The sequence below is a fragment of the Zophobas morio genome, unplaced genomic scaffold (assembly GCF_036711695.1).
Source record: "Zophobas morio isolate AGI-343-1 ecotype UQ-CSIRO unplaced genomic scaffold, CSIRO_AGI_Zmor_V1 ptg000018l, whole genome shotgun sequence".
Taxonomy (NCBI): Eukaryota; Metazoa; Arthropoda; class Insecta; order Coleoptera; family Tenebrionidae; genus Zophobas; species Zophobas morio.
This window is the reverse complement of record NW_026972123.1, coordinates 2,010,094-2,029,164: the sequence shown is the minus strand read 5'-3', so window position 1 is coordinate 2,029,164 and position 19,071 is coordinate 2,010,094. Positions and strand designations below refer to the sequence as shown.

Below are 19,071 nucleotides of genomic sequence, written 5' to 3'. Positions count from 1 at the left end.
TCCTTGATTCTTCATTCTTTATCCTTGATCCTTGATACTCGATACTTCATTCTTGATTCTTGATCCTTGTTTCTTGCTTCTTGATCATTGTCTCTTCATCTTTGATTCTTGATCATTGTTCATTCATCCTTAATTATTCATCCTTGATCGTTCATCTTTGATCCTTCATCCATCGTCCTCCATTCTTGATCCTTCATTCTTGATCTTTCTTCCTTGATGCTTGATACTTTATTCTTGATTCTTGATCCTTGGTTCTTCATCCTGGATCCTTCATCCTTGATCCTTGATCTTTTTTCCTTGATTTTTTATTCTCGATCCCACATTCTTTGTTGTTGATTTTTCATTCTTGATTCTTGATCGTTGATCCTTCATCCTGGTTCATTGAGATCCTTGCTACTTGATCTTTCATCTTTCATCCTTGATTCTTGATCCCCAATCCTTCATGCTTGATCCTTCATCATTTATCTTTCATTCTTGGTCCTTGATCCTTTATTCTTGATTCTTAATCCTTGGTCCTTCATCTTTGATTTTTCATTCTTGTTCATTCATCCTTTATCTTTGATCCTTGATCCTCGATATTTCATCCTTGATCCTTGATTCTTCATCCTGGTTCCTTCATCCTTGATTCTTCATCCTTGATGGTTTACCTTTGATCCTTGATGATTCATCCTTGATGGTTCACCCTTGATCCTTCATCTTTTATTCTTTTTCCTTGATCTTTCATTTTCGATCCCTCATTTCTTATTTTTGATTTTTCATTCTTGATTCTTTATAACTGATTCTTCATCCTGGTTCAGTGATCCTTGATTCTTGATCATTCATCTTACATTCTTGATTCTTAATCTTTGATCCCTCATGCTTGATCTTTCATCATTACTCTTTCTTTCTTGATTCTTGATCCTTTATCCTTGATTTTTGCTCTTTCATTTTTGAGCCTTCATCCTTGATCCTTCATCCTTGTTCATTCATTCTTGATCCTTCATCCTTTATCCTTGATCCTTCATCATTAATCCTTGATCATTGAGACTTCATTCTTGATTCTTGATTCTTGTTTCTTCATTTTTGATCCTTGATCCTTGTTCATTCATCCTGGTTCATCTTTGATCCTTCAACCTTCATTTTGGATCCTTCATCCTTGATGGTTCACCTTCGATCCTTCATCCTTGATCCTTCATTCTTCATCCTTGATCATGCATCCTTGATGGTTCACCCTTGATCCTTGATCCTTGATCCTTTATTCTTTTTCTCTGATCCTTCATTCTCGATCCCTCATTCCTTATTGTTGAACTTTCATTCTTGATTCTTGATAATTAATTCTTTATCCTGTTTCATTGATTCTTGATCCTTGATCACTCATTTTTTATCTTACATCCTTGATCCTTGGTCCTTTATGCTTGATCCTTGACACTCGATATTTCATTCTTGATTCTTGTTTCTTCATCTTTGATCCTTTTATAGAGTGTGGACGGTCACGGAGCAACATTTTCGAAAGAATCGGTACGAAATGCGTTTTTTTAAGAATTTCAAAATATTTCAATATTTCGACGGTTGATTCCGGAAAAACGGTCGCAGCTATCAAAGAAACGAGTCCGGAAGTGACTTCTGTAGCTCGAAATGTACCAGAAAATGTATTTAGTTAAGTTTCGAAAATGTCAAAATTTGGCCAAAATTTGAAGAAGGAAAAATATCACTTTTCAAAAGTTGTCTCAAAAATTCTAAAAAAATTCAGGAACGTAGATCTCGACACGCTGATTGCAAAAATATAGAGTGTGGATGGTCAGCTCAGGTCAGGTCAGGTCAGGTCAGGTCAATATTTTCCGTTTCTTTTTTAATATACATAGACATCTTTTCATAACAAGAAACTTAAAACATGGTTAAAATGGTTTTTGTAAGAAAACTTGGAATATGCAATTATGGGGCGGAACTAATTGCAAAATCGTTATTTCCTTAAACAAATTATCCATTTTAAACATGCTTTAAGTTTCATGTTGTGAACAGAAGTCTACACACATTAAAATAAAAAGGCAACATGTAGCCCCGCCCACCCTCCCTATCTCAATTGTGATGATTTATTTTTATTCGCCGTGAACCAAAGGGATGAAGTTTAACTGCAAAATAGTTAATTCTTCACAAGAAATTAAAAAAGAGTATCGTGTTGTGTCAAAAAATACTATGATATGAAGAAAAAAAAGGCAAAATATAAATCTTTGATCCTTCAATCTGGATCCCTCATCTTTGATCCTTCATTCATGATTCTTCATCTTTGATCCTTGATCCTTCATTCTTGGTCCTTGATCCTTCATCCATGATCCTTCATTCTTGATTCTTGATCGTTCATTCTTGATTTTTGATCTTTGATCCTTCTAAACCTCGAATTCTAAATTCGAATGTTCAATTCTAAATCATAACTCCTGAGTGTTGAAACATTAAACATGATTTCTAAATCCTGACTCTTGGCCTCCTAGGCTCGAGTACCGAGTCCTGGAGGTTTCATCATGGATCCTCGGTTCTTCGTTCTTTATCGATTTGTGGTCGTTGGTCCTTGTTCCTCGGTAATGATATATCATACAGAATCCTGCATCCTTGATTCTTTATGCTTGATTCTTGATCCTCCATCTTTCATCTTTGATCCTTGATCCTCGATATTTCATTCTTGATCCTTGATCCTTGTTCATTCATTCTTCATCATTCATCCTTGATCGTTCATCCTTGATCTTTCATCCTTGATCCTTGATTCTTCATCGTGGTTCCTTCATCCTTGATTCTTCATCCTTGATGGTTTACCTTTGATCCTTGATGATTCATCCTTGATCTTTCATTTTCGATCCCTCATTCCTTATTTTTGATCTTTCATTCTTGATTCTTGATAATTAATTCTTCATCCTGGTTCAGTAATCCTTGATTCTTGATCATTCATCTTACATCCTTGATTCTTGATCTTTGATCCCTCATGCTTGATCTTTCATCATTACTCTCTCATTCTTGATTCTTAATCCTTTATCCTTGATTTCTGCTCCTTCATTTTTGAGCCTTCATCCTTGATCCTTTATTCTTGTTCATTCATTCTTGATCTTTCATCCTTTATCCTTGATCCTTCATCATTGATCCTTGATCATTGAGACCTCATTCTTGATTCTTGATTCTTATTTCTTCATTTTTGATCCTTGATCCTTGTTCATTCATCCTGGTTCATTTTTGATCCTTCAACCTTCATTTTGGATCCTTCATCCTTGATGGTTCACCTTCGATCCTTCATCCTTGATCCTTCATTCTTCATCCTTGATCATGCATCCTTGATGGTTCACCCTTGATCCTTGATCCTTGATCCTTTATTCTTTTTCCCTGATCCTTCATTCTCGATCCCTCATTCCTTATTGTTGAACTTTCATTCTTGATTCTTGATAATTGATTCTTTACCCTGGTTCATTGATCCTTGATCACTCATTTTTTATCTTACATCTTTGATCCTTGGTCCTTGGAAGGATCAAGCAATCCTTCATCATTTATCTTTCATTCTTAATTATTGATCCTTTATCCTTGATTCTTGCTCCTTCATTTTTGAGCCTTCATCCTTGATCTTTCATTCTTGTTCATTCATTCTTAATCCTTCATCCTTTATCCTTGATCCTTGACACTCGATATTTCATTCTTGATTCTTGTTTCTTCATCTTTGATCCTTTTATAGAGTGTGGATGGTCACGGAGCAACATTTTCGAAAGAATCGGTACGAAATGCGTTTTTTTGAGAATTTCAAAAAATTTCAATATTTCGACGGTTGATTCCGGAAAAACGGTCGCAGCTATCAAAGAAACGAGTCCGGAAGTGACTTCTAGAGCTCGAACTGTACCAGAAAATGTATTTAGTGAAGTTTCAAAAATGTCAAAATTTGGCCGAAATTTGAAGAAGGCCGGACCATTGGAAAAATTTCACTTTTAAAAAAGTTGTCTCAAAAATTCTGAAAAAATTCAGGGATGTAGATCTCGACATGCTGATTCCAAAAATATAGGGTGTGGATTGTCACGGAGCAACATTTTCGAAAGAATGGATACGAAATGCGAATTTTTGAAGATTTCTAAAAATTTCGATAATTCAACGGTCGATTTCGGCAAAACGATTGAAGTAATCAGAGAAACGAGGCCGAAAGTGACTTCTAGAGTTCGAAATCTACCAGAAAATGTATTTAATTAAGTTTCCAAAATGTCAAAATTTGGCCGAAATTTGAAGAAGGGGGGACCATTGGAAAAATTTCACTTTTAAAAAAGTTGTCTGAAAAATTCTGAAAAAATTCAGGGACGTAGATCTCGACACGCTGATTTCAAAAATATAGGGTGTGGATGGTCACGGAGCAACATTTTCGAAAGAATGGGTACGAAATGCGAGTTTTTGAGAATTTATAAAAATTTCGATACTTCAACGGACGATTCCGGAAAAACGCGTACAGCTATCAAAGAAACGAAGCCGGAAGTGAGTTATAGAGCTCGAAATCTACCAGAAAATGTATTTGGTTAAGTTTCGAAAATGTCAAAATATGGTCGAAATTTGAATAAGGGGGGACCATTGAAAAAATTTTACTTTTAAAAAAGTCGTCTAAAAATTCTGAAAAAATTCAGGGACGTAGATCTCGACATGCTGATTACAAAAATATAGCATGTTGATGGTCACGGAGCAACACTTTCGAAACAGTTGGTACGAAATGCGAATTTTTGAGAATTTCTAAAAATTTCGATATTTCGACGGTCGATTCCGGAAAAACGGTTGCAGTTATCAAAGAAACGGGGCAGGAAATGACTTCTAGAGCTCGAAATCTACAAGAAAATGTATTTAGTTAAGTTTCGAAAGTGTCAAAAATTGGCCGAAATTGAAGAAGAGGGGACCAATGGAAAAATTTCCCTTTTAAAAAAGTTGTTTAAATATTCTGAAAAAATTCAGGGACGTAGACCTCGACATGCTGATTCCAAAAATATGTGGTGTCGGATGGTCACGGAGCAACATTTTTGAAATAATCGCTAAAAAATGGGAATTTTTGAGAATTTCTAAAAAATTCGTTATTTCAACGGTCTATTCCGGAAAAACGGTTGCAGTTATCAAAGAAACGAGGCCGGAAGTGACTTCTAGAGCTCGAAATCTACAAGAAAATGTATTTAGTTAAGTTCCGATAATGTCAACATTTGGCCGAAATTTGAACAATGGTCCCTATTGGAAAAATTTCGCTTTTAGAAAAGTTGTCTCAAAATTCTGAAAAAAATCAGGGCCGTAGATCTCGACACGCTGATTACAAAAATATAGGGTATCGATGGTCACGGGGCAACATTTTCGAAAGAATCGATACGAAATGCGAATTTTTGAGAATTTCTAAAAATTTCGAAATTTCAACGGACGATTCCGGAAAAACGTCTGCACTTATCGAAGAAACGGTGCCAGAAGTAAGTTCTAGAGCTCGAAATCTACAAGAAAATGTCAAAATTTGGCCGAAATTTGAAGAAGGGGGGACCATTGGAAAAATTTCACTTTAAAAAAAATGTATCTTACACGACCCGTTTAATAAAACATACTGTGTAAAAGAATACATCAGTTTTCTATAGAATTTTGTCAACACTCTGCACATTGATATCAAGCGTCTACGCCTTTGTTCCTGCCTGAATGGTCCAATTTTTAACCTTGCATTTCTAGATTTTTACATGAAATTCTAAACTATTCAGTGAAACTTGCAGATTTGAAAACGCGGATCATCAAGGAAGTTTTATCTGTCGAAAAAAAAAAGTATGCACTTAATATTTTCCGATAAAACACAATTATCCACTTGACGTTCGCAATTGCACTCATAACTCATAATTTATCATCCGTTTCCATTCATAGTTTTTTTTCGAAAAGCTTTAGATTAAAACACTTAAAACTGAGTAACAGCAATGGAGACACGTAGACTTAGAATTTGCTGTTATATTTCTGAGTCAGTTATTCCAAACACTCCAAAGAAACACAGCTATACTTAAGAAATATTTTATTAGTTAATATGTATACAATCTCAGTGATTTAAGGAATTCCAGCAGTAGTTCTGACCCAGTCGATGTATGGGAAAATTCTGGTGTACCCAGAAGGATCCGACGTTTCACATCCATCGGTACTGATGAAGCTAGCCACTCCCACGATCCAGTGATGATGGTTGAGAACAGTCAACAACGGACTACCACTGTCGCCCTTAAAAACTTCCATTAGTACCATCCTCAACCACAAACCAACAACTTACTCTACACGCCCCTTCGTTGTAGTTACCAATAACACACACCATGGTAGCAAGAATAGGATTGGAGTAACTCAGTTGACATTCCGTGTTTGAAACGCTGGTTACGCTGACGTAGTTGAGGGTATTGCTAAGACTGGGGGTTTCTAGAACAAGAATATAAATAAAAATTGTTTTAAACGAATTAAATTTCGAGTACCATCGTTAACTGAGCCCCAACCGATGGCAAGATTTCCCATGTTGTCGGCCTGGTCCACAGTTGGTAGATACACAGGTTGGATGTAATCTAGAAACCAAATACACGACTGTTTTTTTTTTTTTTTTTTTTGAAAAAGAGCTCACCAGTGAATTCGATAGGAAGATGGAACTTGATGAGTCCAACGTCGGCTTCGAGGGTATCTGGGTTGTACGCTGGGTGGGTGAAGTAGACAGAAGTGGTCACAAGCAAACGATTGGGGTCAATATCAGTCAGAGTGTTAGATCCGAGACGAATTTGGAAAGCAGTACCGCTAAAAGTAATCTGTTACAATCTGTCTTAATTGAAGTAGTTGAAGTACCCGGTGATGCAGTGGGCGGCGGTTAGAACGAACTGGTTGCTGACTAAAGTACCACCACAGAAGTAGGTACCAGTGGGGGTGCTGGCGTAGATGGCAGCAGCCGAAGGGAATTGTCCAGCGTTAGCTTCCTGACCACCGATGATGCGAGGACTCAGTTTTCTTGTAGCCTGGAAACCGGCAACTGCTTTCTGTAAAAATTTGATTAGTACTTAACGAGTGTGTTGGACAATGGTACCCTTGCGAAGGCAAGGTCCGACAGTACTGCCACTACAACAAGTACGAAGAGAGAGAAATTCATAGTTGATGATTTACCACAAGTCACAACCAACTGCCCACAGTTTGTCAGTTCCTCCTTTTATACCAAATTATAAGCAGCCGCAAACATCGCTGGATTAAAGGATTTTTGATAAGATCATCCCTCTCGCTCAATTTATCAGCGGATAAAGTTTTTACCCAACACCAAGTGCATGAGAATGCCAAATTCCAGAAAAAAATGTCAAAATTATCTACAAAAGATAATAGTTACATTGTATTCGAATGGTTCGTTCCGTAAAAATGAAAATGTTATCTTGAAGATAGTAAATCGTGTTTGAGTTTACCTTCTCTGAAAAGATGTTTTGGTTTAGAACGATTTTGAAAGTGATAACGAGTCTAAAAAACCTTAGAAACTGAAAACATCTTGAGAATGCTTGGTTTTTTATTTAGAAGAAAAATTGAAAAAAACTTGGGAGCTCTAGTGTTTTGGAACGATGTTGCAAGAATCTTGAAAACCTTTATTGTTTTGTTCTAGAGCCTATTGTATTATTGTTTATAAGTAACCATAAATTAGTGTTAAATTTTCAAAGTCTTACATCTAGGGTGACCAAAATTAACATGCAAGATATCCGTATCTTCATCTCTACAAGTAATATAATTCAACAAATGAAAACAAGCTACAAGGTTTCTATAACCGATTATAGGGTCGAAGTAGGTCATGCAAGCGTGTCGCCTATCACTTTATATGGATTTTGCTAAAAACCCAAGATTGTTTCAGCAGTCAGGAGTTCCTGTTGCAACATGAAATTGAACAATGGAGCCAAAGCATTTACTTAGACGTTTAACCACAATAAATTTGTTCTTTTTCATAATAATGAATTAGTTTTATTTTTTACTGAGATATGAATAATTTAGGCGACCAGTTATACAGATGTGTGTAGTATCTGTCGTGAGTCCTTGATCATTTAGTAAAATCCGCATAAGTGATAGGCGGCACAAGTCCAAGACCTACTTCGACTCTATAATCATTTATAAAAACCCTGTATAAGGGAACTATTGAAGTGGTAAAATATATTTGGAATATTATATGAGAAACTTATCGACTACGACTGGTCGATCTAGGTATATAAAATTTAATTTCACTGAGTAAAATTTGGCTATAAATTTGTCCAATTACAATCTTTTTTAAAAATACGATAGCTTGCTTATAAAAGACTTTAGGAAAAAGTTAAACTTAGAATCACCCACCCAATAATAAGCTACAATAAGACTGATTTTGACAATTAACATACCTCCCAATAAAATAGTGGCTAAGTGGGCGGGGCTAGTACTTGCTAAGAAAAGACGGAACAATATTTGGAGTACTCACCAGAATGAAGAGAGGGTGGGTGGGTGGGGCCACTACATATTTATAAAAAACTGTAGAAAAAGTTAAACTTAGCCCCACCCACCCACCCGTTTTCCTATTTTATTTTGGTTTGAAATAAGAAGTAAATTTTATAGCAAATAGTACAAAAAAAGTTACAGTTGCCGCATTTTTATTTTTTTTTACAGCCTAGTTCTATGAGTTCCCGCTCTCATTCTACAGAAAAATGTATGATAATTCCCACTCTACACAAGAATAAGTAATTAACCCCGCCCATCCACCCGCCTCCATTTCACTGATTAATTTTATCTGCTCTGATTAGAAGGTGCATATTATAGTGAACAATAATAAAATTAGTCGCTAGAATAAGAAGAGGGCGGGTGGGTGGGGCTAGTACTTGCTATGAAAAGACGGAACATTATTAGGAATAATCGCCAGAATGAAGAGAGGGTGGGTGGGCGGGGCTTATGCATGGTCATAAAAATCTAAAAAAAGTTAAACTTAGCCTCTCCTACCCACTCGTTCTCTTATTTTCTTTTGTTCTGAAATAAGAAGTAAATTTTATAGCAAAAATATTACAAAAAAAGTTACAATTGCCGCTTTTTCATTCTTTTTAAAGCCTAGTTCTATGAATTCCCACTCTCATTCTACAGAAAAATTTATAATAATTCCTACTCTACACAAGAATATGTAATTAACCACGCCCACCCACCCCGCCTCTATTTCACTGATTAATTTTGTCTGCTTTGATTGGAAGGTGCAGCTTATTCTGAACAGTAATAAAATTAGTCGTTAGAATAAGAAGAGGGCGGGTGGGTGGGGCTAGTACTTGTTAAGAAAAGACAGAACATTATTAGGAATAGTCGCCAGAATGAAGAGAGGGTGGGTGGGCGGGGCTACTGCATGGTCATAAAAAACTGTAGAAAAAGTTAAACTTAGCCCCACCCACCCACCCGTTCTCTCATTTTCTTTTGTTCTGAAATAAGAAGTAAATTTTATAGCACATAGTACAAAAAACAGTTACAATGGCCCGCTTTTTTTATTTTTTTACAGCCTAGTTCTATGAGTTCCCACTCTCATTCTACAGAAAAATGTATAATAATTCCCACTCTACACAAGAACACGTAATTAACCCCGCCCACCCACCCCGCCTCCTTTTCACTCATTAATTTTATCTGCTCTGTTTGGAAGGTGCATCTTATACTGAACAGTCATAAAATTAGTCGTTCGAATAAGAATAGGGCGGGTGGGTGGGGATAGTATTTGTTAAGAAAAGACCGAATTATATTAGGAGTAGTCGCCAGAATGAAGAGAGGGTGGGTGGGCGGGGCTACTGAATAGTTATAAAAAACTGTAGAAAAAGTTAAATTTAGCCACACCCACCCACCCACTTGTTCTCCTATTTTTTAGTCTGGAATAAGAAGTAAATTTTATAGCAAATTGTACAAAAAAAAGCTACAATTGCCGCTATTTTTATTTTTTTTACAGTCTAGTTCTATGAGTTCCCAGTCTCATTCTACAGAAAAATTGATAATAATTCCCACTCTACACAAGAATATATAATTAACCCCGCCCACCCACCCCGTCTCCATTTCACTGATTAATTTTATCTGCCCTGATTGGAAAGTGCATCTTATACTGAACAGTAATAAAATTAGTTGTTAAAATAAGAAGAGGGCGGGTGGGCGGGGCTAGTACTTGCTAAGAAAAGACGGAACAATATTAGGAGTAGTCGCCAGAATGAAGAGAGGGTGGGTGGGCGGGGCTAATGCACCTATTCTCTCATTTTCTTTTGTTCTGAAATAAGAAGTAACTTTTATAGCAAATAGAACAAAAAAAAGTTACAATTGCCGCATTTTTTATTTTTTTTAAAGCCTAGTTCAATGAGTTCCCACTCTCATTCTACAGAAAAAATTATAATAATTCCCACTCTACGCAAGAATATGTAATTAACCCCGCCCACCCACCCCGCCTCTATTTCACTGATTAATTTTGTCTGCTCTGATTGGAAAGTGCATCTTATACTGAACAGTAATAAAATTAGTTGTTAAAATAAGAAGAGGGCGGGTGGGCGGGGCTAGTACTTGCTAAGAAAAGACGGAACAATATTAGGAGTAGTCGCCAGAATGAAGAGAGGGTGGGTGGGCGGGGCTAATGCACCTATTCTCTCATTTTCTTTTGTTCTGAAATAAGAAGTAACTTTTATAGCAAATAGAACAAAAAAAAGTTACAATTGCCGCATTTTTTATTTTTTTTAAAGCCTAGTTCAATGAGTTCCCACTCTCATTCTACAGAAAAAATTATAATAATTCCCACTCTACGCAAGAATATGTAATTAACCCCGCCCACCCACCCCGCCTCTATTTCACTGATTAATTTTGTCTGCTCTGATTGGAAGGTGCATCTTATACTGAACAGTAATATAATTAGTAATTAGAATAAGAAGAGGGCGGGTGGGTGGGGCTAGTACTTGCTAAGAAAAGACGGAATAATATTAGGAATAATCGCCAGAATGAAGAGAGGGTGGGTGGGCGGGGCTAATGCATGGTCATAAAAAACTAAAAAAAGTTAAACTTAGCCTCTCCTACCCACTCGTCCTCTTATTTTCTTTTGTTCTGAAATAAGAAGTAAATTTTATAGCAAAAATATTACAAAAAAAGTTACAATTGCCGCTTTTTTATTCTTTTTAATGCCTAGTTCTATGAATTCCCACTCTCATTCTACAGAAAATATAATAATAATTCCTACTCCCACAAGAATATGTAATTAACCCCGCCCACCCACCCCGCCTCCATTTCACTGATTAATTTTGTCTGCTCTGATTGAAAGGTGCATCTTATATTGAACAGTAATAAAATTAGTCGTTAGAATAAAAAGAGGGCGGGTGGGTGGGGCTAGTACTTGCTAAGAAAAGACGGAACAATATTAGGAGTAGTCGCCAGAATGGAGAGAGGGTGGGTGGGCGGGGCTACTTCATGTTTATAAAAAAACTGTAGAAAAAGTTAAACTTAGCCCCACCGACCCATCCGTTCTCCTATTTTCTTTTGGTCTGAAATAAGAAGTAAATTTTATAGCAAATAGTACAAAAAAGCTACTCTACACAAGAATATTTAATTAATCGCGCCCACCCACCCCGCCTCCATTTCACTGATTAATTTTATCTGCTCTGATTAGAAGGTGCACCTTATGCTAAACAATAATAAAATTAGTCGTTAGAATAAGAAGAGGGCGGGTGGGTGGAGCTAGTACTTGCTATGGTAAGACTGATTTTGACAAATGACATACCCGCTAAGAAAACAGACAGCGGGTGGGTGGGGCTAGTACCTGCTAAGATAAGACTGATTTTAGCAAATGATATCCTCTAATAAAATAGAGACCTGGTGGAGGCGGGACAATTTTAAGAGAAGTCACTAGAATGAAGAGGAGGTGAGTGGTGGCTTCTGCTTGCTTATAAGATTGTCGAAAAAAGCGAAATCCAGCCACGCCCACTTCTTTTCTCTCACTGACTTATTTTGTTTACGGTAAAAGGGGAATTGAATCCCCGCCCATCCACTCCCCTTCCGTTTTGATCATTTTATTGGCTCTGAGACAGAAGTTGGCAAAAAAAGACTCAGTAGAAAAAAGTTAAACTAGTGTAAAAAAATTACGATTAGCGCTTTTTTTACAACGTAGGTTCTATTACTTTCCATTCCCACTCTACAGAAGAACATATAATTTACCCCACCCACCCCGTCGTCGCCACGTGACTGATTTTATCAGCTCTGAATGAAAGGTGGATTTTATATTGAACATAAATAAAATCAATAGAATGACAGCAGCTCGAGTGGGTGGGGTTAGAACTTGCTAAGATAAAACTGATTTTGGCAGATGACATACCCTGTAAGAAAACGAAGGGTGGGTGGGCGGGGCTTATATTTGCCAAGGTTAGACTAAACAATATTAAGCGTAGTCATTGGAATGAAGAGGGGGTGGGTGGGTGGGGCTACTGCTTGCTTAACTGACTTATTTTTTTCGTCATCCAATGGTTTGTAAGATAATAAAGTAACATCATTAATACTATTAATGGCTCATGATAAAACTAGAAATATTCCGTGTTATACACTAATTAACAAAGACTTATTTTCATTCAGAACGACTCCCCAATCTATAGCAAGTGAAATTAGATGTTTAATATTTTTCTCTTGTTAATATATGTAGTTTTAACTAGAATTAGGATTTTTAAGAATGTTAATAAAATTCAGTGGTCTTCCAAAATTCAATGCTCTTTCGTTAGTAGGTAAATATACTTTTTAGAAATCTTTTAATTTTTATTCTTTGTGTCAATGCAACTTATTAGAAGTTTCGCCAATGATCAATTCACTAAAGAAAAATCGATAAAGTAATTGTCGAAAGTTACTATTATAGATACTAGACTGGTCTGCCTCCTCACTGGGAGTTTCCATAATCTCTAAACACTTTAGATAGAATAAAGTGGACTAGATTCAAAATTTCCGAATTTGATTACAGAGAACTTTGAATTCGAAACGAAAATGTTTTGAGATAATATCTTAAACCGCGCAATAGATTGTTTGTTTTTTTTTAATAATGATTCTTTATTTAATAAATTTGTTATTGGTTTTCGCTATTTCTGGATCAATTTTAAATTTTCAAGAAGGTGCATTAGTAGAAATTGTATTAAAAAATCCATTGCGCTTTACATAAATAACATATCTTAATAAATAACTGAGTAAACAGGGGCAGAATATTCAAAATTTGTGGTCAAACAAACTTTAGACATTTTTCTGGTCCACTCAAATCTGTTACAGATAACTGAGAGAGCCCATCTTTTAGACAATTCATAATCCGACAATAAAATTGTGCAAAAACTACTAAAAGCACTGTTCCATTGTAACTGAAGACTGCCTTAAATTTTAACTATTGTAGGAAGAATAAGAAAAAAATGACAGATGTAATTATGAAAAATTATATTAGTCAATATGTTCAGTCTGGGGATTTAAACTCCAATAGTCGTTTTGACCCAGTCGATGTATGGGAAAATTCTGGTGTACCCAGAAGGATCCGACGTTTCGCATCCATCGGTACTGATGAAGCTAGCCACTCCCACAATCCAGTGATGATGGTTGAGAGCAGTCAACAACGGACTACCACTGTCGCCCTTAAAAACTTCCATTAGTACCATCTTCAACCACCTACCAACAACTTACTCTACACGCTCCTTCGTTGTAGTTACCAATAACACACACCATGGTAGCAAGAATAGGATTGGCGTAACTCAGTTGACATTCCGTGTTTGAAACGCTGGTTACGCTGACGTAGTTGAGGGTATTGCTAAGACTGGGAGTTTCTAGAACAAGAGTGTAAATAAAGATTGTTTTAAACGAATTAAGTACCGAGTACCATCGCTAACTGAGCCCCAACCGATGGCAAGATTTCCCATGTTGTCGGCCTGGTCCACAGTTGGTAGATACACAGGTTGGATGTAGTCTAGAAACCAAATAAGCGACTGGTTTTTGCATTAAAAAGAACTCACCATTCAATGCAACAGGAAGATGGAACTTGACGAGACCAACGTCGGCTTCGAGGGTTTCTGGGTTGAACGATGGGTGGATGAAGTAGAGCGAAGTGCTCAAAGTCACACGATTGGGGTCATTATCATTCAAAGTGTTAGATCCGAGACGAACTTGGAATGCAATGCCGCTAAAAATCATCTGTTACCATCTGTCTTAATTAAATTGGTTGAAGTACCCAAGGATGCAGTGACCGGCGGTTAGAACGAACTGGTTGCTGACCAAAGTACCACCACAGAAGTAGGTACCATCAGCGGTGCTCACGTAGATGGCAGCAGCCGAAGGGAATTGTCCGGCGTTAGCTTCCTGACCACCGATGATGCGAGGACTCAGTTTTCTTGTAGCTTGGAAATTGGAAACTGCTTTCTGTAAAAAGTTGTATTAGTACTTAACAGGTGCGTTGGATAATAGTACCCTTGCGAAGGCAAGGTCCGACAGTACTGCCACTACAACAAGTACGAAGAGAGAGAACTTCATCGTGATGATTTACCACAACCAACTAACTGCTCACACTTTGTAGGTTTCTGCTTTTATAGAACCTTATCGGATGCTGCAAAGGTCGGCTAGATTAAAGGATTTTTGGAGGATCATCCCTCTTCCGCGCTGATCCTCAACTAGATTATGTACTAAGCACCAGGTGCACGACTTCTCGTACCAAAGGTCAGGGAAAAATCTCAAAGTGCACTTGATGGGATTTTGATAAGAATATGTTGCAGGTGTGACAATTTCGAGTGGTTGGGTGCAAAATTTATTGTTATTGATTGTTTTCTCACGTGTTCTGGAATTTTTTGAGGTGATTTGCGCTCAAAAGGTATTTCTATTGTATTCGAATAGTTCATTCATAAATACGAAGATGTTATCGTGAAGATAGTAAATCATGGTTTATGGAAAGATGTTACTTAGTTAGCTTTTAAAACTTTTTTCGAGACAGTTTCTACTATATAAATATTACAAAAACAGTAGAACTTTTAATTTTTTATTATTCTCGTAATTAAGTAATATTTTCGGTGGCTTATCGAATTATTAATATTATTGCACTTATAAAAAGTTATAGCTACAATATTATCTTAATTCTCAACGAGTAGTTAATACCCAGGATTACAGTTAGATTTTACTTACCCTAAGGTGTGAATATTACTTTACCAAAGGTCGATTGGGTGCTACACTGAATTGACTTGAGCGGTTTTTTTATAGTATCCGTTCATAAAATGGATCTTTTTTACGACTTCGTAACCCCACAATTCCCGAAATGCACACATTTTCAAAACGATTCAAAATGCGGCTTCCAAAGAAAATTACCACGAATCTCGAATACGTTAAAAATTTCCACTTAAAAAAACCCGTGCGTCATAAATTTTACAGATAGGTAAAATTTTAAATGTAGATTTTTATCTAGATGACACTTCCGTTTTAAACGGTTTTAAAAAAATGGATTGGTGTTTCATCTTAAGGACTGCTCACGGGCCTTTATTTTGGCAAAATATTCTAAGACATTATCAAAATTTACTTTTCTCTCTTTTTCTGATAAATTGAAAATAGTTTAGTCGCGCTTTGCTGGTTGTGGACAATAAAGTAAAAACCGGTGGCGTAATTCACACTCCCGAAGTTTTTTTCGTTTCTTCAATTCATTATTTCCAATTTTACTAGTTTTCATGTTAAATGTGTAATAATAATTGTAATTTTAAAAAATTTTTCTTTTAAAATAGTTGATTTTAAAACTTTTTTATTTTTTCGCTTTTTTAATTTTCGAGACGACGGAACAAAGACTAATAATAAAGGTCCCTTAAGGGTCAAGAGTCATAGATCAAGAATCAAGGAGTCCAAGATGCAAAGTCCAGAACTCGGGACTCCAGTCTCGAACACCAAATTAAGATAGGGACTCAGTACTGAGAGTCAAAATTCAGAGTTTATGATTTCGAACTAGATTTTCGAATTTGGGATTGAGAATTTAGAATCTGGGGTGCGGGATTTCGGATCCAAGAGTCAGGACTTGGCATTAAGAAGTAGGCATTAACGATTAAGGATCAATGATGAAGGATCAACGATGAAGGATCAAAGATCAAGGAAGAAGGATCAAGGATGATGGCTCAAAGATGAAGGATCAATTATCAAGAATCAAGAATAAAAGATCAACAAAAAAGAATGAAAGAACAAGGATAAAGGATTAAGGATGAAGGATAAGGTAGAAGGAACAAGGATGAACCAGCAAGGATGAATGATCAAGGATGAACGAACAAGGATGAAAGTTCAAAGATCAAGAATAAAAAATCAAGAATGAAGAATCAAGAATGGGAGATCAAGGATGAAAGATCAAGAATGAAGGATCAAGAATGAATGGACAAGGATGAAGCATCAAAGATGAAGCATCGAGGATCAAGAATCAAGAATAAAGGATCCAGGATCAAGAATGAGAAATCAAGAATGAAGGATCAAGAACGAATCATCAAGGATGAATGAACAAGGAGAAAGGATCAAAGTTGCAGTATCAGGAATCAAGAATCAAGAATGAGGGATTGACGATCAAGGATGAAGGATTAAAGATAAAGGATCAAGAATCAAGAATGAATGATCAAGGATGATGGATCAAAGATGAAGTTTCAAGGATAAAACATCAAGGATGAAGGATCAAGGATGAAGGATGAAGGATCGAGGATCAATGATCAAGGATCAAGGATGAAAAGTCAAAGATGAAGAATCAAGGATCAAGGATGAAGAATGAAGAATCAAGAATGAAAGATCAAGGATGAGTGACCAAGTATTAAGGATTAATGATAAAGGATGAAGGATGAAAAATCAAGAATCAATAACAAGGATGAATTTGTTCATTCATCTTTAATCGCTGAATAATGAATAATCAAAATTGAAGAATCAAAGATCAAGAATCAACAACGAGAGATCGAAGATCAAGGATCAAGAATGAAGAATCAAAGAATGAAGGATCAAGGATGAACGATCAAGGATGAATGAACAAAGATGAAGAATTAAAAATAAAGAAGCAAGAATAAAGGATCAAGGATCAAGATGAAGGATCAAGATGGAAAGGTCAAGACTGAATGATCAAGGATGAATGGACAAGGAAGAAGGATCAAAGTTGAAGGATCAAAGATCAAGGATCAAGAATAAAGTGTCAAGAATCAAGAATGAAAGATCAAGTATGAACGATCAAGGATGGATGATCACGGATGAAGAATGAAGGATCAAGGATCAATGATGCAGAATCAAGGTTGAAGGATGAAGGATCAAGGATGAATAAACAAGGATCAAGGATCAAAGATGAAGGATCAAGGATGAAAAAGCAAGGATGAAGGATCAAGGATAAAAGATTAAGTATGAAGGATGAAGGGTGAAGGAACAAGGATGAAAGATCAAGGATAAAGGATAAAAGATCAAGGTTGAATGATCAAGGAAGAAGGATTAGGGATAAAGTTTCATAGATGAAGGATCAAGGATCAAGAATCAAGAACGTAGAATCAAGAATCAACGATCAAGGATGAAGGATCTAGTATCAAGGATCAAGGATAAGGATCAAGGATGAATGGTCAAAGATCAATGATCTAGGAACAAGTATGAAGGATCAAGTATGAATGATCAAGGATCAAGACTGAATGAACAAGGATGAATGAACACGGATGAAGGATCAAAGTTGAAGGATCAAAGATCCAAGATCAAGGATCAAGAATAAAGTGTCAAGAATCAAGAATGAAGGTATGAAGGATCAAGGATGGATGATCACGGATGAAGGATGAATGATCAAGGATCAAGGATCAAGGATGCACAATCAAGGATGAAGGATGAAGGATGAAGGATGAATGAACAAGGATCAAGGATCAAGGATGAATGATGAATGATCAAAGATCAATGATTTAGGATCAAGGAGCAAGGATGAAGGATCAAGTATGAATGATCAAGGATCAAGGATTGATGATTCAGGATGAAGATTGAAAGATCAAGAGTCAATAATTAGGAATCAAAGATGAATGGACAAGGACGAATAATCCAAATTGAATGATCAAGGATCAAGAATCAACAAGGAGACATCGAGGATGAACGATCAAGGATGAATGAAAAAGGATGAAGGATCAAAAATGAAGAATTGAGGATAAAGAAACAATGAATGAAGGATTAAGGATCAAGGATGAGGAATCAAGGATGAAGGGTCAAGGATGAATGGACACGGATGAACGATCAAAGTTGAAGGATCAAGGATCAAGAATTAAGAATAAAGTATAAAAAATCAAAAATGAAAGATCAAGGATGAATGATAACAGATGAAGGATGAAGGATCAATGATGGAGAATAAAAGATGAAGGATCATGGATAAAGGATCATGGATGAAGGGCCAAGGATGAAGGATGAACCACCAATAATAAAGGATGAATGAACAAGTATGAAGGATCAAGGATCAAGGATGAAGGATCAAGGTAGAAGGATCGAGGATTAAGGATGAAAAATCAAGTATGAAGGATCAAGAATGAAGGATCAAGGATGAATGATCGACGGTGAATGAACAAGGATGAAGGTTCAAAGATGAAACATCAAGGATCAAGAATCAAGAAAGAAGGATCAAGAATCAACAATGAAGGATTGAGGATCAAGGATCAATGATGAAGGATCAAGGATAATGATCAAAGATGAAGGATCATGGATGAAAGATCAAGTATGAAGGATGAATGATCAAAGATCAAGGATCAAGGAGCAAGGATGAAGAATCAAGAATGAAAGATCAAGGATGAAGGATCTAGGATCAAGGATAAAGGATGAAAGATCTAGGATGAAGAATCAAGGATGAATGATCAAAAATCAAGGATCTAGGATGAAGGATTAATTTTGAAGGATGAAAGATCAAGGATCAATAATGAGGGATCAAAAATGAATGGACAAGGATGAATAATCAAAATTGAAGGATCAAGGATCAAGAATCAACAATGAGACATCGAGGATGGAGGATGAAGGATCAAAGACGGAGGATCAAGAATCAAGAATCAAGAATTAAGAATCAAAAACCAAGAACAAAGGATCAAGAATCAAGATTGAAAGATCAAGGATGAATAAAAAAGGATGAAGAATCAAAAATGAAGAATTAAGGAT

At 36.3% G+C, this 19,071-nt stretch overlaps 2 protein-coding genes across 2 annotated transcripts; both read right to left on the bottom strand.

Moving 5' to 3' along the window:
• Positions 1 to 5,983: 5,983 nt before the first annotated feature.
• Positions 5,984 to 7,110, bottom strand: LOC135130997 (brachyurin-like). The gene is made up of 6 exons (XM_064058491.1): positions 7,031 to 7,110; positions 6,796 to 6,983; positions 6,581 to 6,747; positions 6,438 to 6,524; positions 6,245 to 6,384; positions 5,984 to 6,195 (listed from the first exon to the last, which is right to left on the bottom strand). The coding sequence occupies exons 1-6, from the start codon at positions 7,091 to 7,093 to the stop codon at positions 6,031 to 6,033; spliced, it is 810 nt and encodes a 269-aa protein (XP_063914561.1). The 5' UTR covers positions 7,094 to 7,110; the 3' UTR covers positions 5,984 to 6,030.
• A 6,255-nt stretch (positions 7,111 to 13,365) lies between these two features.
• On the bottom strand, positions 13,366 to 14,508 carry LOC135130891 (brachyurin-like). The gene is made up of 6 exons (XM_064058339.1): positions 14,398 to 14,508; positions 14,162 to 14,349; positions 13,947 to 14,113; positions 13,814 to 13,900; positions 13,621 to 13,760; positions 13,366 to 13,571 (listed from the first exon to the last, which is right to left on the bottom strand). The coding sequence occupies exons 1-6, from the start codon at positions 14,458 to 14,460 to the stop codon at positions 13,410 to 13,412; spliced, it is 807 nt and encodes a 268-aa protein (XP_063914409.1). The 5' UTR covers positions 14,461 to 14,508; the 3' UTR covers positions 13,366 to 13,409.
• Positions 14,509 to 19,071: the final 4,563 nt, after the last annotated feature.

What these genes read in the sequence shown, in the direction of transcription:
- LOC135130997 (XM_064058491.1), bottom strand. Translation starts at nt 7,093, where the DNA reads ATGAATTTCTCTCTCTTCGTACTTGTTGTAGTGGCAGTACTGTCGGAC. An exon ending in CGGACCTTGCCTTCGCAAGG is followed by an intron (nt 6,984 to 7,030) that starts GTACCATTGTCC and finishes AAATTTTTACAG; the next exon opens with AAAGCAGTTGCCGGTTTCCA. An exon ending in TCTTCCTATCGAATTCACTG is followed by an intron (nt 6,525 to 6,580) that starts GTGAGCTCTTTT and finishes TTTGGTTTCTAG; the next exon opens with ATTACATCCAACCTGTGTAT.
- LOC135130891 (XM_064058339.1), bottom strand. Translation starts at nt 14,460, where the DNA reads ATGAAGTTCTCTCTCTTCGTACTTGTTGTAGTGGCAGTACTGTCGGAC. An exon ending in TCTTCCTGTTGCATTGAATG is followed by an intron (nt 13,901 to 13,946) that starts GTGAGTTCTTTT and finishes TTTGGTTTCTAG; the next exon opens with ACTACATCCAACCTGTGTAT. An exon ending in ACAACGAAGGAGCGTGTAGA is followed by an intron (nt 13,572 to 13,620) that starts GTAAGTTGTTGG and finishes GAAGTTTTTAAG; the next exon opens with GGCGACAGTGGTAGTCCGTT.